Consider the following 23,107-nt stretch of genomic DNA (forward strand, 5'->3'; position numbering starts at 1 on the left):
ATGCACCGTATATGCGAAACTTCTTCTAAGTTCTAAGCTGTGAAACTTGTTAGCTTATTTGGTAAAGTACGTTAGATGCACATAAGGTTTGGAAAATTTTTGGTTTACGTTTTATACATTATTGGCGTAATACTTATGTGATAAAAATGGCTTCATAAATATTATATGGTTACTTTTTATTGGTTGGTTATTGGTATAATATAATTTTCTTTGAACGTTTGAAAGCGATTACTTTTTTGATATTTTCATTCTTTATTTCTTGAAAGAATTTAGAGAGGTTTTTTTTATCTGTTAATCGTAATGACTGGGACTAACAGCACTATCTGTTCTAGCAAAAAAGATAACTAAAACAAAAAGTGTAGTATGCTTGAACTCTATCTATATACCAGGTGTATAGGAAAGTTATTACCGATTTTTCTAACAGATGTCGTTAGGCATTGCAAATATGACTAGGAATGAGAATGCAATGTTATGATTTGACAAATATGTCATTTTGTTCGACTGACATCAAGCTTCAAAGCTCTACATATTATATTTTGCGAAAGTAACACCGTCATGGAGTTATACCTCTTTGAAAATGTCAAATTTCGTGTCTAGAAATGTGCATTCGCGGCATTCATTACTTTTCTTCTTTTGTCAAAAGAAAAAAGTCACTGAAAGTCATCGTTTGCTGGAAGAAATTTAAGGTGAGTGTGCTCTAACCTTAAAAACATGTGAGACGTGGTTTCGAAAATTCAAAAGTGGATACTTCGACGTGCAAGACAACGTTTTGCTAGACCGAAAAAGTTTGAAAACGCGAAACTGTAAGACTTTTTGGTTGAAGAACCAGCTCAAAATCAAAAATAATTGGCAGAAGCGTTAAATGTGACCTAATAAACGATTAGCGTCCGATTATGGAAATGGCCAAAATGCAAAAGATGGGAAGATAGGTGCCACATCAATTGAATGACAGGCAAATGAAAAATCGAAAAATAATCTGTAAGTTCTGCTTCAGAGGTATGATTGGAAGTCATTTCTGCATCGAATAGTGAGGGGTCATCAAAGTAAATTTGTTTTTAAAATGACACCGTGTATTACGAACTGTTGAAACTTGATGAAACAGTTAATAGTCATCGCTACCGATAAAATATATAATATAAAATATATATAATAAAATAATTCAAACCATGTATTGATCAAAAAGGGTCCAAAACGGGCCCGGAGACACGGTAGAGTGATTTTAAAACACGGTGAGGCGCCGTCTCATAAAGCAAAACCAGATAGAGAAGCATTGAAAGCACCCGCGGTACTATCCAGACCTTGTCCCGTACAAATATCAACTTTTCGTATTAATGGAACACGGACACGCGCTTTTAGAGCAGCACTTCGTCATTTTCGTTTTTTTTTTTGGAATGGCATCCATAGATTGCCTGAAAGATGGACAATATGTATAGAGTCAAATGGCCAATACTTAATTAAAGCTTAAGACTTAAAGACCAAATTATTCTCTGATTATAAACAATAGTTTCTAATCATTAAAATCCTTTAAAATTATGTACCACATTCAATATTGATTATAATATGAAATTTGATACTGAAATATGAAATATGTAGTAGATATTAATTGATTAAATAAATAATTTAAACACAATCTCAATATAATCAAAATAAGACTAAATTAATTGTATGTATAAAATCGATATTGAAGGCTTTTAATTATTTACGAAGATTTTTTTTTTCAGTCAGCAAAAACTCCTTTTGTTTCGTATAAAGAATTATAATTATGTATCAGCTTTAACAGCGCTTTTTAATATATGCCACCCATGATTACTAACCCCCTTTAATTGTCCCGTTCTTCCACTGTTTGGTCTTATAATGCATCGCAATCCGCACCAGTATGAGTCGCTATGTTAACGTGGCATGGCTTAGTTGGTTTCGTAACGATATACATATTTAACAAACATTTTGCCCGCAATCTATATGTAAAATACGACATAAATCTAGTTAAAGGGGACATAATGAATAAAATGTGAACCACATACTGATTCCTTATCGTGAACAGTAGATGGGAGTTTAGAAGAATATTTATTGTTATATCACAATAGTTATTTTGTTATATTTTAATTTAAATTATGAAATCTTATATTTACTTTATTTTATTTGCAATAGCTGTTTTTAGAATGTATAGTGTTTTTTTAGGACAATATAACTTTTAGTGGTGCTAAAGGTTATTTGACAGGTGATAGAGGCCGTCATAATTTGCATAATTATCAAAAATTGTCGTAACTTGTTAACAAAATGCACCTTCTGCTGATCTCAGTTCCTATAACGACAAATAGACGACAAGATGGTGGATAAGATTTTGATGAAACGTAGTAAAAAAAAGGTTTTTCTAACGGTGAAGATGTAATTTTCAAATAGAACTGTATCTGGAACTGGAACTGGATAGATAAATAAGTTGACGATTTTTGTTGTCTATTTGTTCTTGATCTTTAATCCAACAATGGGTCCTTTTGGCATTTTTATATCGTTATTTTGAAAAGAAAAGCGTTTGATTTGAAAGAAAGCACTTGTCTTCCCTTTTGTTCAGTTTTTGTTATGATATGATACTCCATTTTTGGTACTTCGGCCAATATACTGATCCATTTTTGAAATATTTTTCTGCGAATTATTGTTTTGTTTTTAGTAGTAAATATAATATTTTCTTGAAATTATTTAATAAACTATTTAATATGTTGTTTAATTTTTAACTTTCTTAGATTTGTTCTCAATAACTTTAAATATTTTTATTATTAAACATTTTTTTAAAAACTTAAACAGTATTTAACGGATTATTTTCAGGCTTTCAACCAATTTCAACCTTCATCGTATAATATATGTTCAAGATGTTTCTTAATATATTTTATGATCAAGAAATAATTCCTAAAATTCTATGATAAATAGTAGATAAAGTGGTTTACCTTGGTACGCTTAAAAATTTGGAAACATTATAGTTTTAGTTAAACTAAAGATATTGCAATATACTTCAAATCTTCTGAGATGACCTCCAAGTTGATCACTCGCCGGTTGACAGGCGTAATGCCGAGGACCGTGGTTCAGAGCTCACGTAGTTGGTAAAAGGGAAACTCCAAAATCTGACAAAATAAATAAATCTTTGGAAGAAATAATTTATCCAAAAATCTACAACAAAGCAGGCTTATTGTAACGTCACTGAAACAAAATCCCTTTGCTTAATTGCACCTCATATTATCGTTATTTTAAATAAAATTGCGGAAAAGTCATTTTCCACTACTGCTCATAAGATCAAGTAGACGTATTTTTGTTTTGTTTTTATGGCCCGATTAGAAAGCGATTCCCTTCTTCAGTGAATCTAAAAGGACGAATTTTTTTCTGTAAGAAATGATCCTAAATATTTGTAGAAATGATTCCAGAGGTTCTTTGGACAAGACAATCATTACACTCGCCAAACGTCTTTCTTATCGAACTAGGATGGGATGAACTTGAGGGAAAAGTGAAGAATTAACTTCCATTGGGTTAGCACAAATGTAGTTACACTTAACAAATTAATGGAAAACGCTAGTTTCTGAATACTTACATACATTTTACATACATATTACATTTGAGTGTAATATATCACAACTAATCTGTTTTATTGTTTTTATTACCTTATTGTTTCCCATCTTTCGAACGGTAGTGTAATTGTGAGATTCGCATGTCTTCCCATCTTTGATGCCATTTTATTACTTTTACATTAATTATCTTAAAATATGTGTCACTCTGACAATACAATATCGATATCTGCTGAATTTCCTTTCGATGACAAATGACGAAAATATACCCGATTTTCTTACAGAACGATAAATAATTCGAATGAAACATCGATCGATTAAAGAAACATTACTGTCATTCAGTCGTAGCGCAAACTGCCTGTATAAGTGCCGACGCATTTATCAACATCCCCTTTCAGTAAAACCAACCGGGGAATACTGTTTTTTTGGGTGTTTTGTATCACGTGATGTTTTATGACATATACTAAGAACATTACCGACGCGTTATTCTTCGATTTTACTTCGTCCAACCAGCATTCAAAACTGGAAAAAGAATAGACTTCTTTAGCTTTAGCTCATACAAGGTTTTATGTGTTTTTACCGTTATATTTGAATAGTTGTATAAGAATTATATTCGGTGCCTTTTTCAGCATCTGAATTCAACCTCAGCCAATATAAAATCTCCATATTGTTTTTAACATAATGCAACATGGATAATGTAACATGTATTCGAACGCTAATATATTGCAGAACCACATGTTCGGTTTTCCTTTCCAAGTCGTCATTTTTCTTCAAAATATTGATACAAAAACATACAATCCTTACGGACCTTCCGTTAAGATTTCTTTTGGTTCTTCCTGATTGCTAATGCTTCCCTCTCTCATCTTTTTACAACTCAATGAAAGTTACGAAATCAATAACAATTAACCAATGCCTACAGGTAATGCTCGATGAATTTTAGTAGCATATTTGAACTGAAAGAATGCAGATTTTCCATAAAAATAAAATATTCTTAATATTATTTCATACATGAAATTTTCTTAAATTATGTGAAGTTTTTATTATCAATTAAATCATTTTTATTGTCTTCAAACATCTTCCTATGTCATCGAAAATATTACTCTAATTTTTTATTTTTAACTTAAATATTCTTAATAATCTTTCGCTTATTTATTCTTAATTTATTGGTTTTCAATTAATATATTTTTCAATAAATCATTTAAAAATGAGCTCGAATTAAGTATGACTTTTGTTTATCGTTATTATTCAGTAATAAGATGAAAATCAATGAACTTGTTCTTATGAAACATGTACAAGGAAGACAAATTTTATTTCTATTAACGCGTTATTTCAAAAAATTTTCATTCCTTTAGTGAAACTTTCAGTAACGATTTAAAAATTAGGGCATCCAATTTTCTTGTTATAAATCTAAGAGACGTACTGTGGTCAATTTAACATGATTTGAAATACATTTTTGGATACTTTTCCAATCATTTTGAATCAAATCGTCGAGGTTTGCGTGTATATCGTATTTGATATCCAATGCGTGTTTTATCAACAATTATGGCTCTTTCCAGAGTTGTAATATCGGCATTTTATAAAATATCGATCTACAGTCGATCTATCGATAATTAATGCGTATTTTATTTTTATAATCGTAATATAATAAATATATGACAAAATTCTTATGATATGATGTCAGCAGCGTTGCCAGCTTGTGAGGAATTCCTCAATCCGCGGGGAATCTCATGTTTATTGAGTATTGCAATTATACGGAAAATGTGTTATGTAAGTGTAAAATCGATAGTCCCCTGCAAATATTTTAATCGCTTTCTTCAGAAATTCGACACATTTTATAGGTTTAGACGAAATATAAATTGGATTAGCAGCTAGAGATTATAGTGAAATTAAAAAAAAATGAATATTTATAAAACGACGAATTTTATTGACGTCAGAAATTACCGAGCAATTTGAGTTCAGCCATCCTTTATTTTCTTTTATACCTTGTCTGAATTGACCGGAAGCTGAACAGCTACAAAATAAATCACAGGTACCAGTTCTGATCTATATCCAGTTCTTTATAAATCTACGACAGAACAAAAATTAGACGACGAGATACAAGTTCAAGCAATGTTGGATTTTGATCGACATTGATTGATTAAGCATCATGAAGATAACATTGATGGTGAATTTTACTGGAGTAAAATATTTCGCCTTCAAAACACTTAAATTTACTATTGATAGTAGCACTTTACTACTGCTACGCCGTATTCTAACATATCGATCAAATGAAATTGTATATTGTCCTTAAAAATTAGAAAAACTAAAGGCAATAAGGGACAGGTTAAGGAATTAGGCGCCGGTGTCAAGTTCAACCCACCAAACAAAATGTTTGTAAGAAAAATATGGAAAAAAATGTAACGTTACAATTTATAACATTACATTTTATTCCATATTATGAACATATTAAAAAATAAATATTATTTGAACGGTTGGCATTTGTTACATTTCTTGAAATAATTTTGTGAGCAATTTCTGGGGAATCAGCGAATATCCTTTTAAATTTTGATAAGTTGGCATTGACAACTCTAACCGTCAGCATTATAAGACCATAACAGTATCCCACGCAATCGGCTAGTTTTAGATTTAGAGCCAGTGTCGGTGTCTTGGTGTTAAGTACTCCATACGTTGGGTCAGTCCCTGATATTGCAGGTTGCCAAGAAGGCTTCAGTTCTTAAGCGACGGAAATCGAGGAACCGCATGGAGGCGGTGGCGGCTACCTCTTCCAACACCACGCCCAGTACACCACAGGGTGATACGCCTGGAGGAGCCAGCCAGGCCGTCGCTCTTCCTGGTAACGAACCTTCTCGGTGTGCCTCGGATTCGGATGTTGTCTTCTACATGGATGAACAACACAGAACAGGTAAGATTATTCCTTAATTTTTCTCAATTAGTTTAAACATTAAGAAATTTATTACTGCATATATCTATCGATGTCAATACCAAAAAGACTAGGAATAACGTTTAACAGGCGCAAAGTCAACCTTTTGCATGATAATGCTTGATCACACGGTACGAGAATTGTAAAATATATATTATTGCATCTCGAACAAGAAATTTTCACTAGACATTGCTCCTTCTGATGGATACTTATTCTGATAGATGCAACATGTTTTGACTGGTACACGGTTTCGAAATGCTGAAGAAATAAGAAAATAGATCACGGCATTATTTTGTGACCTGAAGGATGAGAGAAAGTCAGAAAGATACATTGAACATATCTATTTTAAAAATGATTAGAATATATACAAGCGCCTAATGTAACAATGCAGCAGCAAAAAACAATCCAATACATAAAGAACATTATCAACAATAATAATAGTAACAAAGGATTTTATTTTGTACACAGGTAGTAATTGCTACAATAATAACAGTCAAATGAAAAGTCCACGGTCTGACACATAGATGGCACTACTAGAATTAAATTCATATGTTTTTTAGTTAGCCCTAACGCTCAAAATACCATAATGACTTTACAAGGATACATTGCATCGAAAGAAACAAGAACTAAGCGTAAAACATAAATATGATCCCTAATGAAAGTAAAATACATTACTCAGATATACAATTGTTAATTAAGTGGATTAGGCCTTCGTGGGATACCACTACATACAAAAACGCGTTTAGAACCCTACCAATACTAGTGTGGAAAAAAGCTCAATGTATATATAATAAAACAACTCTAACCTATACATTATTGTATTTGTAAAAATAAGTGTAGTTTTAAGTCCTTCGATAATAAATGCATTTGATGTAATCTAATGTTAAAATAAATTACATTTAATAGAATTTTTGTTCAATTATTATATTTATATTAAAATTTTGTTATACGTTACAGCCTAAATGTACTGACACTCGTGTCACTGCTATTTTAAATTGACTATAAATACTTTATCATTCCCACGACCATTACCGTTATCCAAAAATAATATTAGTCAAGTATTCAAAGGCCAAACTGTCGTCTAACATAATTCCAACTCTTACGCTAACAAGTTCTCGACAAAAAGTCGACTCTATGCACCAAAATAAAGTTTTTCTCCAAATGAATTCTAATTTACTCAGGGAAAGTTTAAATGAACGAAATTTAAATGAGTAATATTCCAGTGGAGACGGTGAACGTCAGTTGATAATTACGTTTAATCGAATAAAACCGTAATTGTTAGTGATGGTCGAGGGAGTTCTTCTTTGAATTTACTTTAGTTCGTCTATTAATGAGGACCCTCCACCTTTTTCACGAAGAGATAGACTCTTGAATTTATTAATGAGTAGAGCGTCTTATAGTTTGGGATGGTAGACTTTTTACCTATTTTGTCATTGTCAAAGTATTTTAATTTTTCGTTAAAAATGTCTCTCAAATTAGATTTTTACATTGTTAGTTGTTTGTTGTTGGCATATCAAATTTGTTTACTAATTAAAATCACGTTAGATTTGTAGATATTTGTTGAAGCAATGTTTTGTTTCTAGGCCAATTACGATTATATTGATTTTGTAGAGTTTTCAGTACAGTGCCCATTGGTCAGTTTTACAAATGAAATTGCAAACAGCAAAACAGCAAAGCAAAGTTGCCCGGGTAATTTGTATGTTCGGTATTAATTGCAAATATCAACAACATATTTTTCGTAGTAGTCGAAGTCCACAAATAAGCTTAATTATTAATTAATTATTCTAAACTGTATTTTAATTAAAAGAGAATTTGTTACTGTACTAGTATATAAATTATAAGTTAAACTAATAGCAGTTTTGATATTTTGGTTTCAAACAAAAGAGAAACAGTCCTCTATTGGACATACGTGTATGATACTCGCTGAAACGTCATAATACATATATTAAATTTTCTGCATTCCGACATTCACTGATGCTATTTCCCTGATGCTATATCACTTTTATTATATTTTTATGTTTGCAAATCTAATTTTATTTCCATACAGTGAATATATAAAAAAATATGTTTTTGTGGTTTGTGGGGAACATTATATTGTAAAAGAGTTAACTGTAATAATTACTAGACCGTTCAATAAAAAAGCGATTTTGGGTCTTATGATTTTATGGATTACAATTGTTAACTTAAAATCCGTGATATTATGGGTACATAGTGAGAAATGAAATGGAGCTAAATCTAGTAGACGTGGTAAATATTACTTGGATATTGTAGAAGAAATGTTTACAGTTTCATCATTAATCTATATCTAGCAATCGGAGAGAGCATGTAAGGAATTTTGCAATCTGATTTTCTGGACTGTCGCATCTTAATCGAGTGATGATAAAGGAACAAAAAGTGTTGAAACTAATGATGCCATTTTTTGTCGAAAACTTTTAGCAATCTATTGGTTTAAATATAGTTATTATTTCCCTTTCTAGCGACTACTTTTTTATCTTTTATAGTATTTAAAATTTTCGTTAATTTTTTAATTGTTTGTTTATTTTATTGTTAACTTAAAATTTGTCTTTCTGTTAACTTAAATTTATGTACATCTTTAGGAGAAACCATCGGTCCTATCTTAGGCTTTGGTATAACGATGTTAATGGCTGCTGATTTTCTGTTAAATTTGCCTCCTTGAACTCCATTACATAAAATCAAATGATGTGAAGTCTGTATCCTGTTCTGTTGTTATTCAGGAATTATAATACTTCGATATTAACATGAGAATGAAAATTTTCCTCATGTCTTCTTCTATCATATAGAGAAAAAACCTAATACCAATACACCAGTTTGGGTTTATTAACAAGGATTCAACCATTGAGCAGGTCCACAGAATAAGTGATGTTATTAAAAGAGCCTAAGAAAGTAAAAAAAAATTCTCAGCCTTATTCTTAGATAGCATAAGCCTTCGATAAGGTTTGGCATGAAGGACTTGTTCATAAAGTACAGAAAATGTTACCAAAACAACACACCGAACAACTGAAATCGTACATTACAGCCAGCTTGGAAAATAACAATTAATGAAAGTAAATCTGTGCATATGGAGTTTACCTACAATCAGACCGTACAAGCACCAATAATACTACCATTCCATATAACAACAATGTTAAATATCTCGGGAATGAATCTTGATGCAAAACTTCGATGGAAGGAACATATAAAGAAGAATAGGAATTAACTGAAACCTATAAAGACATACGGAGTTCAATTATGTTCTGCGAAGAGTGACATAAACTATGTCAAATTTTTCAGAACAAAATCCTGAGAAGTATTGTGGGCGCACCCAAATACTATAGGAGTGACTACTTACATCGAGACCTTCAGATACCCACAGCCAGCCAAGAAATCAAGAGAATTGCAAGGGGGCATGAGGAAAAACTCCATTCTCATGAGAATATTGAAGTATTGCAAGTTTTGGATACCACCAGAGCAGGACACAGACTCTAAAGAAGCAAACCATCTGATCTTGTGTAGTGTTGTGTAGTGAGGTGCATATAACAAAAGATATAACAGTGACATGTATAAACATTATTTCACCAGACACTGAGATAGCGCTGATATCGGTCCTTCTGGTTATATACCTAGATTAAAGTTACCATAAAGACAAATTGTAGGTTAGTCGGAAGCGACTAGTAAAAATGTAATAATTAAATAATAATAATACCTCCTTGTGATTTTCTTGATTTCGTTAGGTGATATCTGAAGTTTCGGTGTAAGTATCTTTGTGTAACTAAGTCTTTGTTCTGGAAAACTTTTATTGTATTTATATTATTTTTCGCGGCACAATCCTATACCTGTATTCCTTATGTCAATAATCTTTCCAGTGAAGTTGGCACCAATATTCATTACGAGATACTTGGCGTTGTTGCTATACGGAAAGAATATTTTTTATTGAACATTGCTGTTACTCAATTACAAGTTTCCGTCAAACCGGCTATAATAATGTCTAAAAGATTTATAAACGTGTTCTAATAAACCCTGATTATTTGATACTTTTTCCGGTGCGATCTGACATATTTACGACTGTTCTTGTTACATGATATTGTGAAGTGTTAGATAAATAAAGTTATTTTGATGCGGATTAATTAATTTTCTTGAAACTTTTTACGGTGTCGTACTTAATTTAATACTAGCTGAATATTGATTAATTCTTTTGTGTTAAAATGATTTCAGAGTTAATACATATTTTCGTCAATATATTCGTATATATAACGTTTAATGTACATGTTCAATATGCACATCTTAATCAATAAAAAAATTATATATTCAAAATAATTAGGCATAATGGAGGAATTAATAATAATTAATTTTAATTTATTGGAGGAATAAACTAAAAATGTAAGTCAAATAACTTTTTTAGACATTTTATATGAAATAATAGTATAACTAATGTAAATCAGTTTAAAAATTTGATGGCCTACATTTCTTAAGATGTGTAATGTTAATAAAAGACTGATATATCTGCGGATTGTGTCCATATGGCTCTCTTTTGCTCTTATCTATCAAGTTCATTGGGTAAGCGACGAAAATTTTGCTGACGACATAACATTTAATTAGCAAACTAATAAAATATGTTATGTTAAAACGTTATTATTTAAAAGAACGCTAAAGCGTTAAAAAACTTATGTAATATGTAACCGAATCGTTGCAATTTAAAGATATCAATATCGAAATTCTAAAAATTAGTAATATTGATAGGAAACCGACGAGCTTTCAAAAACATATTTTTGAATGTCTTGTTCAAATGATTTTTTTTTCCTCTCTTTAATAGAACAAATTGTGTTTATTTAAAGTTAATAAACCTATACCTAGACAAGAAATAAAATCAATAGATAAATCCAGGAGGTTGGAAACAAAACTATAATATTTTTTCATGAACAATTACATTTTAAATATTCTCATTATAATGAGGAATGTTAAATCATGAGACTGAAAGTGACCATAGATTAGGTTCATGAAATCGTAATATTTTAAAGTACAATATGGAGGTTTTGATCTTGTTTCTCCATCTACAACCCTAGGTCAGAAATAAGATTAAAAAATTTGCTTGATTCAATTGGTGTAGTTTATAATAACTTGCAATACATTTTCTCATAAGCGAAATGTACCAATCTGAAAATTACTGCACATTTTGATTACGCTTTTTTGAATTACTATTTTCAGTATGGAAGAGTAGATGGAGAATTCTATTTTAAAGAGATTATCTCTTGGTCATTGGTTATAAATTAAGTTTTTCACTTGTAGATATTTAATATAATTGATACGTGGATTGCTACTTATATTTTAGAGCCTTGATCTGGCACCAAATGACTTTTTTGTTCCCGCATGTCATAGTATTACAACGATTGATTCAAGCTCTATTGATCTCATCCAAAACTCTATTGATCATCATGGAGCATACCAATAAAGCCATTTTCATGAATAAATTAGTGCCTTTCCATTATTGAGCTCAAAATGTAAACAATAACCCTCTTATCTGATATTTGTCGCCAAACAGCGATCTCTCTTATGAACATAATAATAAATGTTATGATAAATTTGTCAAACTGTTGACTATTAGTCTCGTTCTAATTCAAAAAGATTTTATTGAAAGATAGTTTGACTTTAGACGATTTCTTTAATCAAATCCTGATGATGTGCTATAAATCCTTTACAGGGACTCCCAACCGTGTTCGCAGAGGCGAGCGAGAAAGTAACAGGGGCGCCGTATTTATGAGCCAGACGAGTACGGTCACGGAGGCACCATCCGACGAGATCGACGATATCGATACCGAACTCCCAAGAGTCACCCAGTAAGTTTCCAAGTAGAATTAAGACCATTTAGCGGTATTAATTATTGAGCATGCAGCCGAAACTAATTGAATTTTCTTGACGATATTAATATTTGGCCTATTAGTGGCAAATCCAGATGCATGGAGCGAACAATACGTTGGCCGGGTTTGTCTTTCGTTATACCGGGTGTACTGGATGTCGCTATGCTTTAGTATGCAATCTTATGATTTGACTCATAACCGGTCAATTGAAAAGTCCCTGGCCTATCATAGTAAAACACTTTTAATATGCAAAATAAGTTTCTTTGTTTAAAAATAGGCCTCAGTTTCGCCGATCACCTCTTCGTTCAACAGAAATGTCTACCCAGCGAGCATTTTTGAGATCTGAGAAAAGGAAATAGTCTCTGGGGCCAGATCTGGAGAATACGGTGGATGAGGAAGCAATTCGAAGACCAGATCATGGATTCTTGCTATCGTTTTCACTGACTTGTGACACGGTGCATTGTATTGGTGAAGCAGCACTTTCTTTTTCTTCATATGCGGTCGCTTTTCGGCGATTTCCTCCAATAACGATATGTAATAGTCGCTGTTGATGGTCCTTCCTTTTTCAAGGTAGTCAAAAACAACAAAAAGTAACAAAAACTATTCCATGCGCATCCCAAAATACAGACGCCATAACCTTGCCAGCCGGCTGTTGCGTTTTCCCTCGCTTTGGAGCGGGTTTATCGTGTGCAGTCCACTCGGATGACTATCGACTGGATTTCGGAGTGAAATGATGGAGCCATGTTTCATCCATTGTCACATATCGACGCAAAAACTCGGGTATATTACGCTTGATCATCTTCAAACATTGCTCCCAATCATGAACTCGTCCTTGTTTTTGGTCAAAAGCGAGCTTGCGCGGCGCCCACTTTACACAGAGCTTTCTCATACTCAAATATTCGTAAACGATATGATGTACACATTCAGTTGATATCTTTAGAGTGTCTGCTATTTCATTCAATTCCAATTTACGGTCATTCAAAATCATTTTGTGGATTTTTTAAATGTTTTCGTCGGTAACAAACTCTTTTGGGCGTCCACTGCGTTCATCGTCTTCGATGCTCATGTCACCACGTCTGAACTTAGCATACCAATCCTTGATGGTTGATTTTCCTGGGGCAGTGTTCGGAAACTCGGCATCAAACCAAGTTTTTGCTTCAACTGCAAATTGCTTTTTATCCATTTTTTCACAGTAACAAAAGTTGCTTCACTCAAAATGCTATAAATGCTTTAATTCACAACATAGTGATCCAACAGCTGTGAAATTTATACACGCACATTTTGAGGATTAGGGCTAACAAGTAGCGCCATCTATGTGTTAGGCCGGGGATTTTTTTATTGACCTGTTATATAAAAAGCCGCAACCTATTTGACAACACAATATATCTCGTGGCAAATAAAATCAAAATTGGCTATAGCGTCTTTTCCCTTTTTATATTCCTCTAATGCTCTCAATTCAAATAAGAGTTGGTAAAGTTCCTGGACATGGTGTTGAATGCAATGCTACAAGATACTGCAGATCCAAATGACCATGGATGAAAATGGTTATCCACTGCTGAAGCAATAAACCAAATCGGCCATGCTACATGAGCTTTTATATCTCTAAGTTATGTGAGTTCAATGAGGAAGGGACGATAAAATCCGTCTCTTTCAAATTCTTCTTGCACCAATCTTTGTATGGTCCTGTATGGCTCCGAGATATGACAGTGTCTATGTCTCCTGTAACAGTTTCACATTTATAAACTTGAGTTCTTTCAACTGCCATGTTCACGATGCTTATAGTTCGTGTCAAAATGAAGGCCACTTCTTTAAGGTCCAACAATCGATACACCATTTCGAATCAAATTCAGAGAAATTCGAATTGATCTTTTCGATGACACGAATCATGCAACATGTCCGAATAAATATGCATCAAGATCATGCAGAGCGATCTTAAACATAGGAAACTCATATGGTCCGATGCCAGAGCAGTTACTAGGTTCTACAACACCAACAGCAGCCTATTAGTTGAGATGGAGAGAGTGAAAATATGGTTAATTCTGAAAATGATGCTGTATTGGTGCTGAATCTTGATTGCTGATGAACCACCATCCATAAAAATCATCGCAATATATGAATTTCGTGATTTCAAGAACAACATTCATGAGTGTTTGATTGGTCATTGTAAATATACCAATATTGTTGAGGTGATTATAATAATACCGAACAAAATCATAAGCGAATAATGGATTTTATTAAAACTGTGAATTAATTTTAAGGGTTTGAAGTGTCCACAAGATGAATTCACAGTCTTTGTATAACATTTTTCTGACGATTCGTTTCCTTATCGAAAACTATACACAGGATGTTAATTATTTATAGGTTAACGGATGCTCACAAAAACGCCATACGTGCCATTAGGAAAATCAAATACTTTGTGGCACGTCGAAAGTTCCAACAGGCTAGGAAACCGTATGACGTCAGAGACGTGATCGAGCAATACAGCCAGGGGCATCTGAACATGATGGTCAGAATAAAAGTAAGTTTAATTCTGTTAAATGGATAATTAATTTTTCTCAGTGTTCCGACCAATATGCAGCGTATTTTAGTATAGTTTATTAATTACAATTTTAATTTATTAATTAGTTTATTACTACTGTTTTGTTGTATTTGCATTAATACACAGTACAGTATTTAGCTGATCCTGCTTGAGGAATCGTGCATCCCTCAGGTGAAATATCATCAATTTCATGAGCGTTTTTTGGATTGATGTTGTTTTCAATTTCTGTCACAACTTTTACTGGAGAAATCATATTTACAGCTACATCCGGCTGATAAGTATGGTATATATCTATCGCAGATTCCACATCATTGGGTTCCAATACGCTGGCTAAATTTTCTGCGACTAATTCAGCTTTTTCATCGTTGCGTCGAACCCATTCATTTTGCTTCATTCATTCAACAGGCTTCCTTGTTCTTATTTTTCAAAATTGTCGTACGTAATGTTAGCAATACTGGAGTGTGATCAGACGATAGTTCGCACAAGCTCTAAATTTGTATTTGATTTTATGAGATGCACTTCGATTATTGAAGAACTAAAAGTATATTTTTGTTTGTTTCGCCCTAAAATACATACATTTTGAATGTTTTATCTTTTATCTGAGACATCAAAAAATTTAGCACTTTTTCTATATGTATATCATGGAAGGTTAAAGTATGTATCATATATTTATAAATTATAACTTCTAATGTTTAGTATGGATTCTATATAAGTTTCAGTCTTTTCTATCTTTATCTCAGAGAAAAGTTATGAAATATCAGTAGTATATAATTTTACATCTTACATGAAATTTTATTTTTTAATGGAGATCTTTTAATTACACCAACGTTACTTATTTATCGGGTAGAAAATGTTTCTTATACGAGTGTACTCTTTCCTAATTATATTTCCGCGATATAAAACGTGGCTTTTAAGAGAGTAGCCTGAATATCGTTACCTTTCAATTACGCGGAGTTCGTATATTGCCTCGTAAAAGTCGAATGATTACGTCTCCTCGTTCAATTCAATATGATGTCGTCCCTTATTATTACTTTACTACAGTATTTGCAGCATGCCGCGTTCAGGAACATGAAGATTGGATCCGGAGCTTCACATTCGTAGCACTTATTAAATTAGGTGTACAATATATCTTTTGTCATATTTTAACACCTTTATTATGATTCTATATCCCAGCAGTCTTCGATTTTGTGAAATATATCTATTCATGTTACACCTATATATAATTGTAAATTATTTAGTATTTTTATTTATTTATAACCATTCGTCAGTTACTGTTTGTTATAACTCAACTCAGCATTCCTCCGACTTGTAGATGAACAGTTTTTGAAGGATGATTTGTTGACTGGCTCCATTTTAGCCTTCCTTTCTTTCCCTGGGGCATCACTAGGAGCCAAATCTGGAAGTTACGATATTCAAAAATATACCAAAGTAATTCAATTTAATCGACGTTTTAATGACTTAGATAATTATTGAGTGGTCTCCTATATATTTCTTTCTTATTACTGAGACATATCGAAAATTTTTCCAGCAAATGGCTTAATTCATCAACAAATTGCTCTTAAACGTCGATATGAAAGTAAGTTTCCTCCAACTGACACTTCGATAATCCTTTCCATCTATTTTGTTTACAAAAAGTGTTAACTGAGGGTAGATCTGGATACCATACCAGGAGGTAAAACAACTTTCTTCTGATTGATTCCTATACTTAATTGATCCATTAAAAACAACATACTATATGCAATTGATAATTTTATCTTCCTCAAGGTGTTTGATGAATAATATTTTATGCAACCTGTCTTTTGAGTTTTTGGTTTTCTTGGGCTGACTCGGCAGGCCATTTAACTGATGGCCTTCTTAAAACAGATACGTGATCTGGATACCATACCAGGTGGTAAAACAACTTTCTTCTGTATATACAGTTGTTGATTTTTATTGATTCCTATACTAAATTGATCCATTAAAAACAACATACTAGTTGCAATTGATAATTTTATCTTTCTCAAGGTGTTTGATGAATTATATTTTATGCAAGCTGTCTTTTGAGTTTTTGGTTTTCTTGGGCTGACTCGCTGGCCATTTAACTGATGATCTTCTTAATACAGATACATTATAGTGTTTCCATGTTTAATATATTATTTAATCTCATCCAAACAGCGTAAGTACTCAACGCGTTATTTTGAATGATCAGTATGATCAATTGGATCGTGCTCACATTTGCTCAGATCAACATAAAACTAGACAAAAACTTCCGGTAAGTGTAAGATGATGATAGCGGTCTTACAGATATTGCTTTATATTCAGCATATCAGTCAATATTAGTTTTATATAGCTATACAATAAAAAACAACGTATAATCAACATACGAGTTTAGTTTAATTATTGTATTGAAAATAGTAACAGTTACATTACTATAGTTATTGTTGCAAGTTATTTATTGTTTAAATATTAGTACTCTCTAGGACAGTGTGGACTGTCTATATACAAAAGGTGAAATTTTTGAGGGATATGCAAAATTGGCAAAGATAAACTCTCAAACGTTTCATTGTAACTGTTTTCTTTATAATTTCTAAATTTGATGTAGTAAAATTTCGACAGGTGGCATGACATGGCAAAATGAGTTCTGAATACTTATAATATTTGCCGAAGCTACAGCTTGAACTGCGATGCTTTTACCTGAATGCTAGTAAATTATCTTAAAGAATGCTTTAGGTACCTTGGGAGTTGTTAATTTGCCTTATTTTCTTCATAAATAAATTGATCACAGTTAATTGAGTTAATGCAATATATATGACATATATATTATATACATATGATATAGCATGAAATATATGATATGGGTATATGATACATGTATATGATAAATGTATATGATATATATTTATTCAAATATTACATTCGGTTTTAGTTTCGAGCTTTAACATATATACATGTATACAAACCCACAATTGTTTTAGACACTTTTACAATACCGACAATATATTCCATTTTCATTACATCATAGTAGGCCTAAATTTAACTGTCATCGTCCTGATTAAAACGGATTCACTTAATTATATAAATGGAAACGTTCGGGTCTTTCTACGGGATTTGCATCAAAATCAGGACAATAACGTTTATTACAAAATAAGGGGCGCTTCATCCTGTGGCCGACTGGCTTTGCTCTGTGACAATACGGTTTTTTTTTGGTTGGGAATCGGATAGTATTTTTACGTTAAACAATAGGGTTATTTAGCGCAACTTCATGAATTCGTAACGAAATATTACATGATGAATGTAAAGCAGTGAATCTAAATTAATTAGGTCTATATTGGTCTATACTTATTATATTAGCAGTGATATATGTTGGTTCAAATGAGAGGTATAGAAATTGTTCAATAAAAAATTAGATAGATTTGACATATCTCTACATAAATTAATAGTGTGCCATTTGCTATTGTTGAGCTATTGAGTGTGTTCAGATGCCAATCGGCTTCAACATTTAAGGTATGCTAATTTTAGTGTCAGCGCAAAAGGCTAGAAGGGCCAAAAGAATTGGTCTACTATGAATTCTAAGACATATTGGACGAAAACACGGCTTAAAATCCTATACGGCTTTCATAAAGCTTAACAGTTGGTAAATTCAATGTTTCTGGGCATTTACATATGATGAGGGAGATAAAAAAAAAGAGGGGAAATATCTGCGAAAGGAATTGATTGAAAATAGCAACTCGAACAGCTTCAACATTATGGTTTCTTGGTTACAAAATAAGCATTTTCAGTGGCGTATTCCGATTGGCTATGACAAGTGAATGTACTATACAATATCAGGCTCAAAGAGTCATAGGTTAGTCCAGGAGTACCATCCACATCGATACTGAAGCAACAAATTCGTGGCCTTTAAATATTACTGTGAAGATGTTGGGTTCGGCAAGGTGTGGAACTTTGTCAAAACTGAAAGAAACTATTACTGCAGATGTCCATCGGCGTTAATTAAACCATTAACTTGGAAAAGTATTTTGACAACAAACTTACGAATTTAAAATATATTTTTTGTTGTTTTCTGCGATTAATTTCTATGTAATACTCACAAATTAATTGATATGCCACGTAGTAAATATTTTATGCGTAACTAAAAAAACCCAGCTGATTTTGCCTATAGCTCAGTATGATATTAATTTTTAGTAGTATAAAGTGGTAATATTACAGTAGACATAGATATGTCTAGTAAACACATTGTTCTAATTAGAGTATTATTTTGACTTGGTGTATTATGAAATATATGAAAATAAATAAAATATGTGTGTCACTGCAAAGCCAGTGAAAATGAAAATATTCTGAAGCGCGAGACGTATTATTGCACATGAGAGATGTACTCATTTTCGAAGTTAAAACCGCAAATTTGCAATTATTATTGCCCCTAAGTTTTGTTAATAGTCATAATGAACGCAAGATGTAATATAACCTGAAGTCCTTTGATTTTGATCTCCACATCTGTCGAAATTTATCGATAAAATATTATTCAAGAGAATAAGTTTAATAATCAAGCAAATTAACGAAATTTCGGATCAGTTTGGAGTCCCACAAATACATTAAAAAATCGACCAGGTCCATAGAATAACAGATATCATGGAGCGTTCTTTGGAAGAAAAATAAATGTGCTTTGCAGTTTTCCTAGACATAGTACATGCCTTCGATAAAGTTTGATACCAGCGACTGATATATAATTTGAACAAAATTCTGCTGAAGCAATATATAGAGATATTAAGCTCACAGCTCATAGCTCATTCTGAATTAAAAAATACAAGCGAGAGTGCCTCAGGGCAGCGTATTAGGGACCTATCATCTATATATTTTAAAGTCGTACCAATTTTCGAAGTAATTACCATAGCTACATTTACGGATTATGCAGCACTGTTAGTAGTGGACAAAAACCAGGATACATCTATAACGGGGTACAGGCAGCATCGATAAACTAATCGACTGGACCAAACAATGGAGAACAAAATTAAATGAGCTTAGATCTGTTCCCATTAATTTTATCAACAAAAAACTGAACAATCCACAGGTCTTGAAATCAAATGATTCTGTGGTACCATATGTAAATAGCACTAAATATTTAGGCATGTTTCAAAGTAAGATGGAATGAGAAAAAAGGACAAAATTAAATAAAAACAGTTACATTGACTTCTTGGAAGAAAATTCAAAATTGCCGATTCACAATAAGTTAGTGATGTACAATCAGGTGTTCAAAGCGATATGGCTATATAATATAGAACTGTGGGACAGCGATGTAAAGATATTTTCAGTATTTCAGAATAAAGTAAAACGTAACGCAGTGGCACCTTGTTGTATATGCAATGAAGATTTACATGGTAACCAAGATATTCCTAGAGCCAGGGATTACATTAAAAAGTTTCTGGGAAACAGGAAGCCAGGCTATACAATCATGAAAACCTAGAAGCGCCTAAACTACTTCATGGACGACACTCTGTTCGCTGAAGAGGACTAAAACCTGGAAACTCGTGTGACGAAGTGCGCATGTGAACGCTGGATAGACTATAGTGTGTAAATTCTAATAATAATTGTTATCAGTAATTTAATGGTTGGTCTAGAAGACCACTTTTAATGATAAATACATTTAAAAAATATCTGTCGGAATAAGAGATATTGTATTGAAAAATTAATTCTATATTATGAATGTTAATTACTCAGAAGTTACAGCTGCATTTATCCTACCAGTTCATTAATTTACTCTTGCTGTTGTTAACCCTCTTTTCCTAAGACTTCTGCAGGGTCTTTCTACAGGTCCGTCATGTTCTTTATCGTTTAATAGTTATAGTTCTCTTTCTTTCTTATAAACTACAGTAATGAAATGCCAAAAAATAAAATCAATTCATATTTGCATACTTGAAAACATAAAAATATATTAATATTTGTAGAATTCATTAATTACTCTTTATACTATTATTACTTAAAAATATGACATTTTTGAAAACAAATCAGCGAAAACAAATAGTAATGTAAGAAAATAGAGATTAAAAAAGTCGTACATAAATACTCATTCAGTCAGTTACAATTCGATTTTTAATTCCATTAAATCCTTTTTAATCTTTCAAATCCTTTTAAATACTTACCTTTTATGGTTCTTAGGTACGGCAATCATTTTTAATCTTTTTGTTCTTTCAGATTATTTCTATCTGAATAATGCCGAGTTAAAATTTCAAGTCAGTCGACTAGTTTCCAATTTTTCAAGCTGAATTTATATATAATCTTTATAAATGAATTTTTGTATTTCAACAAATATTAATCATTCACAAAAATGTAATTGAGGATGTAGTTATAAATTTTTATTTAATTACGAAAGTAATTATATTGAAATTTTGAAAGAAATGTTATCTAAAAACATGCATGAAACAATGTTGAGTCAGTCAATTGATGATTTTCATATAATAGCTGAAGTTTTATATATAATTAAAATTGTCCTACTCAGTAGTAGTAGTTCCCCAATATTTAAATGAAGTCCTACCGTCTTAGAAGTCTTTCAGTTTTTTTCAGTTTAGAAGTTTGCGAATACATTGAATGAGAATCGTGGGGAAGCTGCTTAATTTATTAGTTATCAGAACCATATTATTTGTGTAGGAGATAAAAAATGTGGACAACATTTTGACTACAAATTTTATATTATAGTATTATATACAACAATTTAAAAATAAAGGTATTCTTAAGATGTTTGTTAATATTTATTAGCATAATTTATTATATGTATAAATGCTTTGTCGGTCGCAATATATATTTTATGGACCTTTGTTAATAAATTGCCTTTTATTTTATTGTCCTGCAAAGACACATGGGTGGAATTATAAAAATCGATTCATATTTTGTCTATATATATATATATATATATATATATATATATATATATATATATATATATATAATGACAATGAATAAGAATCTTATAGGTTATTTATATGCTGATACTATTACGATTTTAAGGAACTTCAAAGAAGATTGGATCAAACACTGGGTAAGCCAGGTAGTTATTTGGCTGGCATTGACAGAGTGGGGAATGTTAAACCGATGACCGTTGGAGCACGTTTATACAGAGTGGAGCAGCAGGTAAGTAATCTCAATTTAATGCATAAAACATCTAAGGCACGTAATCTTACATAAAAATTCCCTTTGGTGGATATTGAAATATTTTCTAAATTTGTATTCGGTCATCTTAACTATATTATTATACCCATTGAGTATATCTTAAAATGAACATTAGAATAGAGATATTACGAAAAGCACATATTATGAAATTATCTAGTTCATATACAACGTGGTGCAAAACTCTACCATTTTGATTGCCTATAACTTTGCTAAAACAAAAGATAAGTAAGTTTAGTTTCCATAAAAAGTTTATTTGGTCCTTACATATTTCTTCTGTTATGATTGAAAAATTATATCGGCGAAATGGTGACCGCGATTCGCGATGAAACTTTCGGTTCTTTTTAAGGCATTTTTCATGACATCCTGCAACATCTGAGTCTGAATTTCTTCAATTTCTTGACGAATATTGTTTCTAAGATTTTGAATCATTTTGATCACCTTTGATTTTAAGAAACCCCATAAGAAAAAGTTTGGTGCTGTTAAATCCCTAGATCTGTTCGAAGAATTAATCAAGAGTTTTAAAAGTGATATTTGTATTTATGTTTCAGCTATCTACGATGGATAAAAAGCTGGACGTATTGACCCAGACATTGAACACCATGATACAAAAACAACTGGCTATTAAACTATCCGATAATGAAACATAATCCTAATGGACGGAAAGAAGATATCCGAAGGAGCGGAAAGTATAATAATGTTATATAAAGTGAACTCAAGGAATTCTAGACACATAATATTATATTATAAATATGATACCGTAATTTTCAACTATTCGCAAAAAAAATGGTTGTTTCCACAAAGGTACTAAATTATATTATAACGTGAAATGCGGTAGACGCGATTTACCCGCAATCTAATTAAAATTAGGCCTGTAGACGAACTTTGTAGACTACGCAGATATTTCATCATCACCCAATATTTAAATTCGTAGATTTATTAGCTATTCTCATTCAAATCCAATCAAAATATTAAATAGTACTAGCTTACTTTATTTTACTTTGTATACTATTAGATATTACAAAAATCTTCAGTATTAGATTATAATTCTTAGTAAGAACGATTTTCTCTTTTAAACCATATCATTAAATTATATGTAATTAATATCAAAGAC

General features: G+C 31.8%; 1 protein-coding gene across 2 annotated transcripts in view; it reads left to right on the plus strand.

Moving 5' to 3' along the window:
* LOC143193395 (potassium voltage-gated channel subfamily KQT member 1) overlaps positions 1–22,779 on the plus strand; it is a 107,471-nt gene extending 84,692 nt beyond the window's left edge. Inside the window, exons 11-15 of one of the 2 annotated variants that reach the window (XM_076399591.1) lie at positions 6,225–6,450; positions 12,164–12,299; positions 14,682–14,838; positions 21,835–21,957; positions 22,545–22,779. In XM_076399591.1, the coding sequence (XP_076255706.1) occupies positions 6,225–6,450; positions 12,164–12,299; positions 14,682–14,838; positions 21,835–21,957; positions 22,545–22,643 (741 nt within the window). In that variant the 3' untranslated portion in view covers positions 22,644–22,779. The remainder of the gene's footprint in view (positions 1–6,224; positions 6,451–12,163; positions 12,300–14,681; positions 14,839–21,834; positions 21,958–22,544) is intronic. The other variant, XM_076399592.1, reaches the window with a different exon arrangement.
* Positions 22,780–23,107: the final 328 nt, after the last annotated feature.

This window comes from Rhynchophorus ferrugineus, unplaced genomic scaffold (genome assembly GCF_030347505.1).
Source record: "Rhynchophorus ferrugineus isolate W39M unplaced genomic scaffold, kcgeb_rfMv2 rfM3, whole genome shotgun sequence".
Classification (NCBI taxonomy): Eukaryota; Metazoa; Arthropoda; class Insecta; order Coleoptera; family Curculionidae; genus Rhynchophorus; species Rhynchophorus ferrugineus.